This window comes from Aphelocoma coerulescens, chromosome 4 (genome assembly GCF_041296385.1).
Source record: "Aphelocoma coerulescens isolate FSJ_1873_10779 chromosome 4, UR_Acoe_1.0, whole genome shotgun sequence".
Lineage (NCBI taxonomy): Eukaryota > Metazoa > Chordata > Aves > Passeriformes > Corvidae > Aphelocoma > Aphelocoma coerulescens.
Window position 1 is genome coordinate 29,534,011 of NC_091017.1, and position 16,322 is coordinate 29,550,332.

General features: G+C 38.7%; 1 protein-coding gene across 5 annotated transcripts in view; it reads left to right on the forward strand.

Moving 5' to 3' along the window:
* The window catches only part of SGMS2 (sphingomyelin synthase 2), a 56,636-nt gene that overhangs the window by 29,021 nt on the left and 11,293 nt on the right, over nt 1-16,322 (forward strand). For 4 of the 5 annotated variants that reach the window (XM_069013313.1, XM_069013310.1, XM_069013312.1 and 1 more), the window contains exons 2-5: nt 8,083-8,714; nt 9,927-10,044; nt 11,770-11,923; nt 15,845-16,011. In XM_069013313.1, coding sequence (XP_068869414.1) covers nt 8,260-8,714; nt 9,927-10,044; nt 11,770-11,923; nt 15,845-16,011 — 894 coding nt within the window. In that variant the 5' untranslated portion in view covers nt 8,083-8,259. Of the gene's footprint in view, nt 1-5,834; nt 7,090-8,082; nt 8,715-9,926; nt 10,045-11,769; nt 11,924-15,844; nt 16,012-16,322 lie in introns of those variants that run through there. The other variant, XM_069013311.1, reaches the window with a different exon arrangement.

Consider the following 16,322-nt stretch of genomic DNA (forward strand, 5'->3'; position numbering starts at 1 on the left):
TAGCAAAATATCTGGGAAAGGTATTACAGAAAGGTTTTAGATTATAATTATTATTTTCTACTGCTGTCCCACTGTTACCATCCTCTCAGAAAATTTATTTAACAGTGATACCTTGTGTTGTGGGGAGATAGTTTGCCAGGCAAGAGAAGTGATTATCCCAGGGAAGTGAGTGTTCTTTTGTCAGTCTGTGGCAGAAACAAAAATGAAGAAGGAAGTGTTGAAGTGCATAGTACTTAAGTGTTTAGTATTTAAAGTTAAACAGTGTCTTTCCTGAATTAAATAATATAAAAAGGAAATGTTTTTTCTTGTCAGTATAATGTGGAAAGTATTTTCTTCTATTAATAGAAAGCTTTGAGCTAATGGAATACTTGTTCGAGTTTAAAGAAAACCATGGGACTGCATTGGAAGCTTAGGTTGTGATGCCTTTTTTTAACTGTGTAGTGCTTCAAGCTGATGTGTAGAACTTAAGTGAAAAACCCACTTACATATAGGAAGCTTGATACAATTTTGCTTATTGCAAACTGGAAACTTGGAGAGTATATTATGAAAGGGTTCTTTGCTGCTCTGCTAATCCCCTAAGTAGACGTGCCTGCACTGATCATGGTAAGTGCTGAAATTGCTCAGTACTCTTAACTTCTTGGTGTTAGAATTAAATTTTACCAGGTTTTAGTTCTGAAAGTGTGTCAAGAAAAGCTGGGGGGGAGGGAGGGGAAGGTGGGAGGGAACCATCTAGTGTATGAGCTGGATGTAGATTTGGATGTCTGAGCCTGTAAACAAACGGGTTGAATGAGAGATCTGTGTATTCCCATCTCTATTTGACTGGGGGTGCTGTTTGTGATGTGAGAGCCTTAGGCTGTTGCTGCTTGGTGGTAGGCGTGGCAAGAAGGTAGAGGGGAAGACCAAAATAGGGACTACATCATGTTTCTTGATGAGTTTTAGTCACTCTGTTTATTGTGAGCAGTAGATGATGTATTATGTCAGCATCGTCCTCCTTAACTAATATTCATAAAGCTTTCCAGGGAACTGCATCAACACAGAGTTGAGCAAGCTGTTCTTCTGGAGAAGAGAGGAGAAGCTAGTCATTGATTGTTTCATGACCAGTTTTGCAGTGTGTAGTGTGCTAGACTTCTGTTGTTGATATAGGGGGTAAAACATTGGTCAGAATACCTTAAGGTAAGGGGGTGTGTGGTTGTACAGATATTGGTGTTTCTGAAAGGGTATGTTTTCACTCCTTGAGCCTCTGAATACAGCAAGTGTTGCTGCTATATAATACAGAATCACAATTTGTAATGTGCTGGGTGAACTGAGGGATATGTGAAACCAGCTTATAGTATGATACTACATAGTTTTAAATATGCTCTGTCCTAAGAACTCATGTGGGGTGAGCATTAGTCATGTGCTTTGCAAGGACTATTGTCTGTTTCAGGCTTTTTAAATGTGAGGTGTGAGGTATGAGCCTTTGTGTACACCTCGGTGCTAAAGTACCTTTTCTCTGGATTGTGCAACTTGCACGTGTATTACTGCTGCTACTGTAAAATGCTCTGCAGATTTAAGCAATTACTGTTGTCTTGCTTTAAACTTCTAGGAGGAAGGTTCTTGTTGCTGCAGAAAACACACTAGAATGTTCTCATAAATGTGGTATCTTATTTTGGAGTTGGCAGGACTGCTTTTTGGAAATAGCATAGGGGAAAAATTTGACAGGCATTATCTTCTTAATAATGACTCAAATATTTTTAGGGTATATCACTGATAAATTTACTGAGTATGTGACTTCCTCTTCTAGCTGCCTGATGGCTGATAAGCTGTAGCACAGTCATTTTAAAGCACACATTAGTCACTGTGACTCCTCACTGCCCTGTACCGAAAGTGGTGACTAATCTCTGGGTCTGACTTTCCATTATGAAGTGCAACCTTTACCCTTGGTAACTAGGTGGAGGATTTCACAAAACAGGCTAAAACATTCCTGCCTCCTGTACTGGATCCCCCCACCTCACAGCCAGTGTCTGCAACTCTGTGTCAGCTAGGAAAGATGTGAGGCATCAGATGTGCTGCTAGGCTCTTAACAAATCTTTAGACCTTGCTGTCTCTTTGAGAAGAACCTTGCTTTGGATAGTGGCTTTTCAGCAGTGTCTGTGAAGCTCTAGCAGAATGCAAGTGTAGCAATGAGAAGCCAGCCTGCACATAAAAGCATGATCCAGAGGCTTATTTTGGCACTTGTTTTTGGCATTCTTTTGCCTGGTGAGACTGAGGTAGTACAGTGACTTCCACGCTTTGTACAGTGTTTATAATCGTCTTTTCTAATGAATAGAAGAAGGTTATGAGCCAGACACTGTCTGAGCTGTATTTAATAGGAGCAGAGTCATTATTTGTACAGAAGTGATCATTTCTCTCTGTTCAGTATTACCTAGCTGTGTCTAGAATACTGTATCTGTTTTTTGGTCCTTGATCCAGGAAAAACATGAACTGGCAGCAAGCCCAGCAGAGGGACCATCAGGGTGGTCAGGAGGCTGGAGCACAGGCCCTGGGAGGGGAGGCTGGGGGAGCCTGAGTTACTTCAGCCTGAAGAAGAGCAGTCTCAGAGGTACCTGACTGCAGCCCCTTCATACCTGCAAGGATGCCATCAGGAACACTGGGGCCAGGCTCTTCACAGTAGTGGGAAAATGAGGTACAAAGGCTGTAGCTTCTAATAAGAAGTAGATACAGTAGATTTAACAATTCAAAAACAAACAAAACACTAAAACAACAAAAATAACCATCCAACTTCCACTGTGAGAGCAACCATGCGGTGGAACAGGCTGCGTGGGGTGGTTGTGAATATTTGTAAGCATTAAAAAGTACAGCTGGATTGAAACCCTGAGTCATTGCTGATCCTGGCCAGAGGCCCAGAGACCTCCTGAGGTTTCTTCTAGCTTGAATGGTTCTGTTTGTTCTGCTGGTTCTAAAAATGTATGACTGATGATTCTGAAAACACGTGTTTTGGCAAGACTGTTAACCTGCAAATAAAACCAACTTTGTCATATACATGTGGATTGTTTCCAGAATGAGTTACAGTAGCACTAAAAGGTAGCAAATATTTGACAACTATTGTGATCTTGTTTCTTGAAAGATAAGGGTAATAATAATCACAAGGAAAATCTAGGCATGTCATGGTGACACCTTTAAAGGACATCAGACTCTTACTTATCAAATACAGTCCTTTGGTGTCTGGGGACCAAATGGTTCAAGAGTTTGAAGATGCCTTCATGCAGTTAAGGGGAACCTACTCATCAGTGTTCAAAATTATAAAAGAGCTTAAAGATACTTTTTTTTTCCTTGCTTGCCTAGTTAGTGGGGCCAGGTTGGATGGGGCTTTGAGGACTTGGTCTAGCAGAGGGCATCCCTGCTCATGGCAGGAGGGCTGGTCTTTAAGGTCATTTTCAACCCACACCATTCTGTGATGCTGTGAATGTTTTTTGTGTTTCTTGGGACATACAGTTTCAGAAACCTGGCACTTCTGTAGAACACACTGGATAACGAATTAACTAGGAAAATGGAACCTAACATACTTTTTACTATTAAGAGGTGTGATACAACTTACAACTTGGTTTGTATAAATAGATAACATGTAACCTTGAAGTTTTTCTCCTCTATTTAGGCAAGTGTAGGGATTTAGTCCTTAAAAGATGTCTTCCGTTAGTACCTTAATAATCCTAAATGAGGAACTTGCAAAATCTCTCTCTCAAGGTAGAGGGAGTAACTGCTCTATTTCTACTGCTGAAAAGAATTTTATATGTAGTAAGTAGTTAATGCTTTTTATTAAAAAGTTAACATTTATTGCAAGTGATAATGTGATGATAATGAACTGTTCTTCAGTAATCCAGCTTTGTTCTACTTGCAGTTCTTCAGCATCACAGCAGTTTTCTTTTGGAGGTTTTGGATGGTGATAGGTTTCTTTTTTATTCCTCCCAGTGGTCTGTGTGCTGTGTGATGTACATATAGCCTGGGAGAAGGGATACTGTAGAAATTAACTGAGACCTGGAATACTTTCAAAAATAAAAACTAAGGAGAAACCCCTAAAAACAAGTTTTTATTCATTGCTGTCTAGATAACAGCAGTATCCTGGCTTCTTTTTTCATTCTAGTTCCATGGGTAGTCCTAAAAATTTGATTGACTGTAATACAATCTAACTAACAATTGTTTCCCAGTAATTGTGATGTAGATAAAAATGTATGAAAATATTCTCTCATGTTACTTCAATTTGTAGTTTTTTTACATACCCTTTTTCTGCAGCTACCAAATACAAGAATACAGCTCTATTAAATGTTTAAGCCAGTCTTAACAAAAGTGAATGATGCTTAAAAACAGTACTGCCTAAAAATCTTTCCCATCTTGTATATGAAAATAAAGTATAGCTTCCCTTACTGTCAGAATAGATCAGTCTCACTGTTTTGGATACTCTTTTTCCAATAGTATTGGAACAGCAGGTTAAGAACTGCTTATTTGAATGCCCTGTGCAAATTGTGACTATTCAGTCCTTCCTAAATTACAAAAATAAACACATTTTGAGAAATGTTGAAATTCCAATATTGGATGAGAAATACCAGTTGTGAGCTAACTTTATGTGAAAATGACCTTTACATAAAAATCAGATGACTAACAAGCTAAATAAAACTCCATGTTATTCTTAAGTTCTAGCATAAAGAGCCAAATGCAGACAGGCTTTCCTATGCTTTTCTCAAAGCTGTGCCCCCTGTGAACTGTTTTCTTTCACATGACAGTCAAATGGGGATGCAGAAAACTAAGGGAGCTATTTGCATGGGAGTGAGTAGGAGCTCAGAATAAAAAGTTAGGACCCTTCCTCTTTTAGCATCTTTTTAATCCCTAAGATTTTCTTTGAAAGATGTTGTTCCTTGAGGCAATTATGATTTCTGCTGTAAAGTTGCTGGTTAAGAAGCTATGCTTCTTGATGAGGTAACATTTATTTTTAGAAGGTATAGAAGTGGTTCCAAAAATAAAACTTGTTCCTAAAACCTAGATGTATCCCTTATAGGAATTTTATTTATCCTTTTGGGGTACTTGGCCAGTTTTGTGTGAGTTTGAGACTTCCCCAGTAGTTGCTCCTTCAGAGCAATTTCGTGTGCTTTTCATACCTAGGTGTTGGCAAGATGGCTAGATCTAAGCATTGTTGCCTGGTTGCTGAAGAATTCTAAGGCCTTCCACTAGCAAGTTTATGGGCACCTTCTGGTTTTGATACGGGGATGTTTTGGATTTGACCAAAAAACCAAATGGATATTTTATCTAACTAAACATAAAGACAACATGAAGCTAGAAGGAGCCACACCCCTTATGAGTATGTGAATGGATATTTGAATTGGGGACTGGAACTTGGCAGAAAAACATGTGTACTTCTGGGGAGTTCCTTTTACAGCCAGGAGCAGAGGATGATTAGGATGTTGGTACTCTGTATCTGTCACTTCTCTGGCCAGTCAGATTGGCAGCAAGGGATTGAAAGCTTCAAGAGTGGCTTTTGTCTTTTTCATCAATAGGCTTGCTAATTTCTTTTAGACTACGGGAGAAAGAGGTTGAAAAGGTACTATAAAGGGAAGCACTTACCTTCTTACAGATCCCTCATCAGATGATATGTAGCACCTTTAATTATCAATGTAAACAAACTTTTGACCACAGTATGCACTCTGCTTGAAATAATCTTGATGAGCCATCAGAAATGGTAGATCAATATGCCTTGAAATCCTTTTAAAAGTACCAGAAAGGAACACCACTTTCTCCTGCAAGCTGTAGCTATAATTGTTTTGCTTAATAAGTTAATATGAGAACATGAGCACCACTCTACTTTTTAGGTTATTGTTTATCTGCACGTCAGATACTCTTTGATCTTTAAGGTTTAGTTGGATGTCATTAAACATCTGAAAGTAAAATTTTTCTTTTGCTTATGTCACTAGTGGTGTTAGGTATATATGGGGAAGAGAAAGAAATAACTAAGGTAGTTCGCTCTCAGTAAATGTGTAATTCTAATAGTGTTTCAACTGCGCAGGATGTAAAATTTACCAGGTTTTGCTGATTGCTGCCTCAGTGACTTCTATATGTAGCAATGGTGAGAAGTGGGGTCTTGACTTAGATGAATGTGAGGTACATGGATTCCAAAGCATAAGCAAGTAGACAGGTTCAGATATTTTCTATACTGTCACTAAAGTGTTCTGTTATATGCTTAGCTTTAGTAGACAGAAGGAATAGAAGAGTGTGTGTGTTAAGAAAAAGACTTGTGAAACTTAAAATGTTATTCTGCTCTAGCTTTGAGTAAGGCTGTTGGTTTTGTAGATGCTCTAAAAGAGTATTTTTAGTTGTAGGAAGCATCAGAGAGGCTGTTGCCTGGCTGATGGGTTAAACATGCCCTTTACTTAGAGATGCAGAGATCATCACAATATGATTGCTAAGAGGGAGAAAAAGCATCCAAAATCACCACTTGTTTTCTAGAGTGTTTGTTTGTATGTGCTGTGTGTGAATAGTTATCATACACTTGTTGATCAGGAATTTAGAGAAGGTCAACAAATGACAGTGGATTTCAGAAACAATGCTGAGGGATAAATTTAGAAATGCTTCTTAGCTATTTCAGTATTATTTGTGTGAATCTCACTTTTACCCCTTCTCTTTTTCAGTGGTTGGAGCAGCACCCAGGAAATCAGTGGGATTTATGTGCTGACCATGTTAAATGTCTTCGCTGTTTGGGTGGGATGAGGCTGGAGGGACCAAAACACAATTGCTTAACTTTCCAGGTTCTTTTGGTTTTAGATTGTCCTCTAAGCAGGTTGCATGTTCTTAAGACAAATTCTGTGGTGTGTGGTTGGGGAGACTGGCAGCTCTAGCTGCCATCATGACGACTTAATTTTACGTAAAGTATGGCGAACTGGCAGCCTGTGTTGGCATGCAGAGATGTGAGGGGTAGCAGTGCTGAACTTCTCTTAGAGGAACTACTAAAATAAGAGAATTACAGTTTACTGGTAGATAGGGAGCAATTTTTACATGGTAATACTATTTTTGCCATAGGAGCTGGCAAAGGAGAAGAGTAAGAAAAATAGGTACACCACAGCTATGGTGAGTAAGTGGTTTCAAGGAACTTTAAAGATGGGGAAATGACCTTTATTTTTGCTAGAGCAATGTCTGTTCTCTGGAGATGAACTTCATTCTTTTCTCATTGTTGAAAATGTTGTTATAAAACATACATGCTTACCTGTTTTTTTATCTTACAAAACTTTTATGAATTAACAAATGTAGCCTGAAATAAATCCCGAGTAATAATGACTCCTTCTATTTGTTCCTGTCTAAAAACTATCTAAATAGATTTTTTTTTAAGTACCTAAAGGACAAACACAGGTTCATTTGTCATCTGTTCTATGTATAGTGTACCATAACTAAGAATCTAATCCAGGGGTATATTTCTCAGTTATCTGAAGTTTCAGACATTTAGTGGGTATTACAGTGGCTATATAAATGCTTTTTTGACTTGATGGAATCCTCATGTAGATCTAATGAAATTTGATGGAGCTATCTATTGAGTAGATTTTCTAGATGAATCTAAATTAATTTATGCCTTACAAAATCAAATTCTGTAATGCCCTTCTGTTTTTTGTCCCATCACCTGAACGAACAAAATTGTCTGATCTTTATGGACAACCCATATTAATATCTGTAGCAACCCTGTGGTCAAAACCAGGATATTTTGCGTGGAATATCTCTAAGCAGTAAAATTCAATGTTGCTGCAAATATGGATTAGTCTTAATTCTGACAACTGATAAAGCAAGTGATGTCATGATCATTAAAGTCTGTGGATCTTGTCCTTTAAAAAAACCAAGCCTAAGTTGGTAGTAGTTCTTAAACTAATATGAGATTTATCAAATTACTCAGCAGGAGTCAGCTTGAATTATTTCACAGTAATGATCTACCTCTACGTTGCCTTTTAACTGTATTTGTAAGTAGACTTGGATGGAACTTAAATACTTAAAAAATGCCTATTCTGAGAATAAGATTTTGTCTACTGTCACATTACTAGTTATGAAGGTCCTCAGTGTTTTGGGTTTTTTTTGCAGATGATTCACTAGAAGCAAGATTTGTCTTCACAAATTCCTTTGAAAGCACAATGGACACATTTTAGTGTTCTACAGAAGTCATCTAGGAACAAGAACATTGGACTTTGAGGAATAACAGGGTTCAGAGAGCCTGGAAATTGGTCACTAACAAATCCACTTCGGCCATACAGCTTGGAAATGAATACCATTGAGACAGCAAAGCTTGAAGAGCATATGGAGGGTCAACCAAATGACACTTCTAATGGCTACTCACGACCAACTCTCTCAGTCAGTGAAGAGAACAAAAATGGCACTAGCAAACCAAAGGGCTTGTCTAATGGCTTGCGAAAAACAGCAAAGAAGTATCCTGATTACATCCAGATTGCTATGCCTGCTGAATCTAGGAACAAATTTCCTCTGGAATGGTGGAAAACAGGCATTGCCTTTGTCTATGCTCTCTTCAACTTGATTTTAACAACTGTCATGATCACTGTGGTCCATGAGAGAGTACCTCCAAAGGAGCTAAGCCCTCCCTTGCCTGACAAATTTTTTGATTACATTGATCGTGTGAAATGGGCTTTTTCTGTATCAGAAATAAATGGAATGATACTACTTGGATTATGGATATTCCAGTGGTTGTTTCTTAGATACAAGTAAGTCAGCAGTATTTTCTTTTCTCTGCTGTATGTTTTTATTGCTCACTTTGGAGACAAGAAACTGTATAGTTCTGGGCCCCTCCGTTTAGGAAGGACATTGAGACATTTAGGAAGGACATTGCTTGAGTGTGTCCAGAGGAGGGCAACAAGGTTGGTGAGGGGTTTGGAACACAAGCCTTTGTGAGGAACAATTGAGGGAACTAGGGTTGTTTAGCCTAGAGAAAAGGAAACTCAGAGGTGACCTTATCACTCTCTACAACTTCCTGAAAGGAGGTTGTAGACAGGTGGGGGTTGGTCTCTTCCACCAGGCAGCAACTGACTGAAAAAGAGGATGCTGTCTCAAGCTGTGTCAAGGAAGGTATAGGTTGGATATTAGGAAAAAGTTTTTCATGGAAAGAATAATAAAGTACTGGAATGGTCTGCCCAGAGAGGTGGTAGAAGGTTTAAAGAAAGACTAGACATAGCACTTGGTACCATGGTCTAGTTGAGGTATTAGGGCATGGATTGGACTCGATGATCTTGGAGGTCTCATCCAACCTCATTATTCTGTGATTCTGTACATTAAAATCCATAACAATGTTGTAGAATAGGGCTGGCAGGAAAATAACAAAGGGATGGCTTGTTTACAAAATGTTCTAGTGTCCATGATACATATGGAAATACAGGTTTTCTGATTATTGAATAATGTTTTTTAATTCTGGATTTCTGACACCTATGTTGTACTAGTCAACTTTATTCTGAGATTGGGCTTTTCAAAGCATGTTTACTGATGTGGAGGTGTTTAAACTGAGGAAGTAGTGATGTAAGAAAATCTCTTCCAAATTTGAGGAAGAACCCACTGTCCTCTACGGCTAGATAGAAGTTTTCTCCTGTGTCTTCATTTGCTTAAACTATGTATATTTAAGTCAAGAATGTGGTTATAGTATGGGACTAAAAAGAGGAGGTCATTGAGTTGAGGAAAACTGCCTGACTGCACCTGTAAATTAGATTGAGGGCATGTTAAATTGGTGGTAGCTTTGCACTATAAGGAGCTAACAAGACTAAAAGCTGAAGAAGGACTTTTTAGTATTTGATTCAGAGAAGTGTATGGTGAAGAGCTGCTTTCATTCTAAGGATTTAGCTACCTAGTGAAGCTAGAGCTCCGTAACTGTTAAATATCCTGCACATAAACTTTGTACTCAATCATTTTCCCCCTTTCCTTACTTTCAGATCAATAGTGGGACGCAGGTTCTTTTTTATAATAGGAACTTTGTATCTGTACCGCTGTATTACCATGTACGTTACCACCTTACCTGTGCCTGGAATGCATTTTCAGTGTGCGCCAAAGGTAAGAGCCTTTGCCTCTTGCATCTTGCCTTAGTCTCTGCATCAGTCCTGATGGCTCCTTAGAACAAATTGAAGGTAGTGTTTCAGGTATTACTTAATAACACAAATTACTTCCAGTTGATGTCTTCAGAAACATAGGTAGTGATAAACCAAAACTTGTGTGATACGGAAAGAGCCTCAAGTTGTTGATGCAGTTGGGTGCTCCCTTTCAGAACATCTTAGGTTGAAATAGTGCTGCTACTAAATCAATCAACTTGCTTCTGAGGCTCAAGCTAATCACTCTTAATACTGCAGCAGTATTTTTTCTTATATGGTGGGATACCCAAGGTCAATATTGTAATTTATAGGCTGATATGCAAGCTTTTGTTGCTGTATCCCTTTAGAAACCCAAATTGTCATGTGCTTTGTCGAGTTTCTATTTGGTCAAGAGCTATCATCATACCTGAAGTCAGCTACCTGTCTCTGCTTCCAACCTGCAAAATGTATAGGAATGTGACTTAAATGAGTTTGGTTGTGTAAATGAACTGATAGGTATAGAAACATGGATGTGCTAATAATTTTACAAAAATATTTTAAACATTTAATGACACTGGAGTTAAGTGGTGACATAAAGGAGTTGTTACTCCCACTTTCGGTTACTAAGAAGTCGTAGACTTAAAATTCCTTGGAACAAACTATCGTGTTGGCTGTACTGAAAATAAGTATTGCCAATTTAGTGGGAGGATAAATTTGTCACCTCTTTGATAGGATTTCTAGTCTTGAATTCTAGCATCATGGCTGTTGTCTACTACTTTGAGACAACTTAGGGATATAGTGGATGAATTACTTCTTATGAATCAGTGTCTATTTGAAAATGCTTTATTTAATGGTCACTACTGTAAAGATTTAATGGTTTTGTTCTAATAGCTTGGGGAATGACTATGTAGTAGACTGTTGAGGAGTGAGAAGAGGTAATCAAAGGAATATGCAAATGTCTCTGCTGAAAGTTCATTTTGCTAGCATTAAACCAGGATGAATTACTTGAACTCTGGAAAAACACTTGATGATAATTCTTCTGGATTATTTTTGTCATGTGAATATTTTTCTGATTATGGAAAACACAATCATCTATTTTTCTTGTTGTGTGTTTTTTTTTTTTCCCTAGAGTTAATTTAAAACAGCTAGGTAAAACTGAGTATTTGCCTAGTATCTATGAGAAATAAAGAGCTTGTCCTAATGCATGCTTTAAAAATCTACATCCTCCAAATACGAGTATGTCCTGACTGAGTTTTTAACTAAATCTCAAATGAAGTGAGTTTGAAGTTTTTACTCATTAGAAACACTGGTCAGCTCTGAACAGAATAACAGAATTGGTATGCAAGGTTGCACTGGTTTTGAATTGGTTTCATACATTCTGTCAACTGCTGTCATGAGAGATCTGACCTTACAAATTTTTAATTTTTAACTTTTCATTATATTCTGCATCTCATTCTCATACAATGCATATTTTAAAATAACCTGGGAAAACATAGACAGAATGCTAGTGTTACCAAACTGATCTTTATCACCTGTCAATTTTGAAATGCATGCTTATTTGTTTAAGAATATGTGGAAGAAAGCCAAAGAAAATGAAAATAATTTGTCCTTTTATCCCTGTCTTCCTGATTCTACATGTTTGGGCAAGAAGTTTACTTGAGTCACTTATGGTGTATCTTAAAATTTATTTTATATTTTTCTGGTGTTCTAGTTGAATGGAGACTCTCAGGCAAAGGTTCAGAGAATCCTGCGACTGATTTCTGGTGGTGGTCTATCCATAACTGGATCGCACATCCTGTGTGGAGACTTCCTGTTTAGTGGACACACTGTAGTACTAACGCTGGTCTATCTGTTCATCAAAGAGTGTAAGTGGTTCTATTTCAATGCACTTCCTTGTTCATATTTGTTGTACTGGGAAAACAAATGACAAAAGTACATGTAAAACTACGGCCCTCCAAAAGTTACTTGTCAATTTGTACACAAACTGTATTTATATGGGTGTGAAACACAAATTGAGTGGAAATGGAACCATGGCTGTAGTAAAATCATAAAATGGTTAAGGTTTGAAGGGACCACTGTAGGTTATCTAGCCCAACCTTTCTGCTCAAGCAGAGTTCCCTAGAGCACATTGCACAGGATTTTGTCTAGACAGTTCCTGAGTGTTTCCAGTGAGGGAGACTTCATAGCGTCTCTGGGCAGTCTGTTCCAGTGCATGGTCACCTGCACAGTAAACAAGTTCTTCCTCACACTTAGGTAGAACTTTCTGTGCATTGTTTCCTGCCTGATGCTTCTTGTCCTATTGCTTGGCACCACTGAGAAGAGCCTGGTTCTGTCATCTTGACACACTTCCTTCAGATACTTAGAGATATTGATGAGGTCCCCTCTCATGCTTCTCCAGGCTAAACAGGCCTATTTTCCTCCGTCATTCCTCATAAGAGAGGTGCTCCAGTTTCCTAATCATCCTCATAGCCCTCCAATGAACTTGCTCCGCATCTGTCTTGTACTAGGGAGCCTGGAACTCCAGATGTGGCCTCACCAGGGCTGAGTGGAGGATCAGGACCCCCTCCTTCAACCTGCTGGGAATGATCTTACTAATATAGTGCAGGATGCTCTGCCCTTCTTGGCCATGAGGGCACTGCTCATGGACAGCTTGGCTACCAGGACCCTCAGGCCCTTCTCAGCTGAGCTGCTTTCCAGCAGGTTGGCTCCCACACTGTACTGGTGCGCCAGGTTCTTCCTTTCTAGGTGCAGGACCCTGAACTTGCCCTTGCTGAGTTTCAAAACATTCTGCTCTGCCCATCTCTTCAGTGTCTGAGATCTTCTGAAGGGCAGCACAGCACCACTCCTCTGAGCTTTGTATCCTCAGCAGACTTGCTGAGAGTGCGCTCTATCCCTTCATCTAAGTTGTTGATGAGTAAGTTACTACTGGGTGCAGTATGAACCTTTGGGTTGAACTAGACTCTGTGCCACTGATTAAAAACCCTCCAAGCCCTGCCATTCAGCCAGTTCTCAGTCCACCTCACTAGTTGTCCAGCTTTGTCTGTGAGGACATCATGGGAGACAGTGTCAGAAGCCTTTCTGAAGTTCATGTAGACAACATGCAGTTCTCTCCTGTTATTTATCCAGCCAGTTGTCCAGATTTTGAAGGCAGTCAGACTGGTTAAGCGTGATTTCCCTATGGTGAATCCATGCTCACTACTCCTGATCACCTTGTCTTCCACATGCTAAGTGTGGTGGCCTCAAGGGTGAGCTGTTCCATCACCTTCTCAGGGACTGTGGGTAAGGCTGACTAAAAGTGTGGGCTTTAAGGGCTTAATGTGGCTAAACATGTCACCTCTATCTTTGTGTTTATTGGTTGATTAAAACAAGATAGCTTTTCATTGTTTGTTGACAGGTTATTCAAATTTTGGATAAAACATACTGTAGTTAATTATGCACACTAGCTCTGTGCAGGTTAGCTGCAGGGGACTGTAGGGAATTTTGTGGCTTGAACACAGCATCATTGCACACTTATACTGCATCCAGAAGCAAAGTTACTTTTCTCAGGTGTGCTGTACATTAGTTACTGCAAGCAATGAATAGTTAATTCATGCTCTTTGGATGTCTTGTACTTGAGTCTTCTACTTAATGCTTCTTGTAGTTAAGAATTTGGCAAGCATGCAGAAGATGCAGTTATGGTTTCCCCCTTTGCTTTACATTGCTCTGGGGCATGGGAGGAAAAAATCTTCTGTGCTGCACCCAGAGTATCTCTTAGTGTTAGAGAACCGAGGACTGACTTCTAAATCTAATACATGGTAAGCAGTGCTTCTATCCTGGGAGCTTGGCTGCTCATGAATATGTAGTGGGGAGTTCCCTTTTCAGTTCACATATTTGGAGTTGGAATCTTCCCTCCTACTGTTGTGTCCCAAACTATGCAAATGCTAGCTTGGCTGATGGGAATGTGTAATTCGCACTGAAACAAAAATAAGACTAACCAGCATTAGTTGGATGCCTTCCTTTTATTAAAATGTTGAGGGAATGCAGGGTGCTGCATTCTGCCTTAAACAAAAAACATAATATGAAAGGGCCTCTTGAATATGATAGACTCCAAATCTGTAGATTTGAGATGTTCTTTGAACAGGTATTTAAGATGCTGATTATAGTCTGATGATTCTTAGACCTAGGTTTTTCCTGTGAATTTAATGTTACTGGGGGAATGGCATTTGTAACTGATCAAAATTACCAGAGCAATATCAGGAAAATAGCCTAATAATAGTTACTGTTTGCCTTGCTTTGTCTGTTACATTGCATTTTAATGCTATTCACATACTCAACTGTACCAGGAAAGATGAAGACAACCCAATATTCTCTGGGCTAGTTTTACTCCTGTGCTTTATACTACAAGGGATTGGGAAAATTGCATCATACAATTTTTTGTAATAAGCCCTTTGGCTGCTGCCCAGTTGTTAGGCATGTATTTCAGTGAAGTTGTGAACATTTCAGTGCTCCATAAGTGAGAAATGCATAGCCTTCTGGTTTTTGCCTCCCATATAATTATCAAAATGTTATCCGAACCAAGACATAAGCCCTATAATTGCTCTGAATTAGAAGCTGCTTTTTTTGCTCTTTTGATAACTGTCTTTGGTGTAAGATACATTCTGGGATTTTTATGTCTGGCTTAGTGGAGTTTTTGCTCTGTTCTTCCTTTCATTCTCTGCCATTTTTTCACTTACTCCTCTGCACTCCACCTTTTTCACCAGAACAGTTATTCATATTTTCAGTATTTTTAGCCTTGGTATGTCTGTCTTGCTCAGTGCTGTTTTCATCAGCTTCTTGAGATTACTTGGCTTCCTATCTTAAAAAAAAGAGCTCCACCTACTGATTTTTTTATCTGCAGTGTTTTGGGGAGAGTTAAGATAATTTATTGTTTTGACACTTTCACCAAAAAGTGGTCCTACAGTTACTATTTTGCACAGGCCTCTGAGAGCCTACTGGGCAGGCTTGTTGAGATCAGTAACTTTTCTGCTGGTATTATGTGGAAGTAAAGGCTGACCATTGCCCGACAAGGCAAGAAGTGCCAAAACCTCCCACTGTGAGTGAAATGAAGCCAGTTAGCCTGTCAGAAGTTATGAATGGTCATTGTGACACTCAAGGCATTTTTCAGTGGGAAAAGAAGTGCAGGAGAACTTTTCCACTGAAGTGGCTTAAATGCATTTTGAATAGCTTCACTCCCATTTGTTAAATCTTTCATTAAAGGATATAAATTCACATACTGTTCTTTTCTGTACAGTGTATTTTGTTTCACAGAACTGAAGCTTCATGCAAATTAGTTAAAGCCTAAGAATTAAAATGAGTGACTTTCTGTTGAATCTGTTATCTCTGCTCGGTTGTATCAATTCTAGACACTTGAATTCAATCGAGTATAGGCTGTAAAAAGAAAAGATTACATACACTTTGGTTATTTAAGTTGGGTGTATGTTTTGCCTCAATTCTGTCTCTTCCTCTGCATCCCAAATCCTAGCAACTATTTAACTGGAGAACTTAATTTGACTAGAAAATGGGTGGCTGTGTTTTCTTACTAACTCATCTTGTGTTCAGTTTAAAAAGTAAGAACACTGCAGTAAGGTTGCATCATTTTAGTCTTGTTTTCTGTGTCAAAGCAGGGGGTTTGTACCAGTGTGATATGAATTACGCTTTCAAATTTAATAACCTTAAATTAATTTTTTTCTCCTTCCTTTTGTGGATTGCTATAATAATATAGATGGCTTTTTGCTGTGTTTTTTCCCCATCACCTCCCTGTTTCACAGATTCGCCACGTCATTTTTGGTGGTACCACTTAATTTGCTGGCTAATGAGTGCTGCTGGCATCATTTGTATCCTGGTTGCTCATGAACACTACACCGTAGATGTCATCATTGCCTACTATATCACCACACGGCTCTTCTGGTGGTACCACTCCATGGCTAATGAAAAGGTGAGTGGCAAATACCTTCAGAATCAATGTTTAGCCTGCATTTTTTAAAGGCTAAACTTAGTTCTTATTTTCAGAATAAAAACAGAGGTTCCATATTGAAGTTTAAACAGAATGGGCAAGGAGTTTCACTTCATTGTCACTTAAGTAAATAATACTAATTTATCTTAAAAATATTTTTTTGAATTTTGAGGTTTTAATGCTGTAGTTTATGTATAGAATAGCCCTTCTTTGTCTCAGCTTATGAATAAACAGTAGTTGAGTAATAAAATTTCTGGCCAACTGAAATTACCTAGACAATACTAAAATTCTAG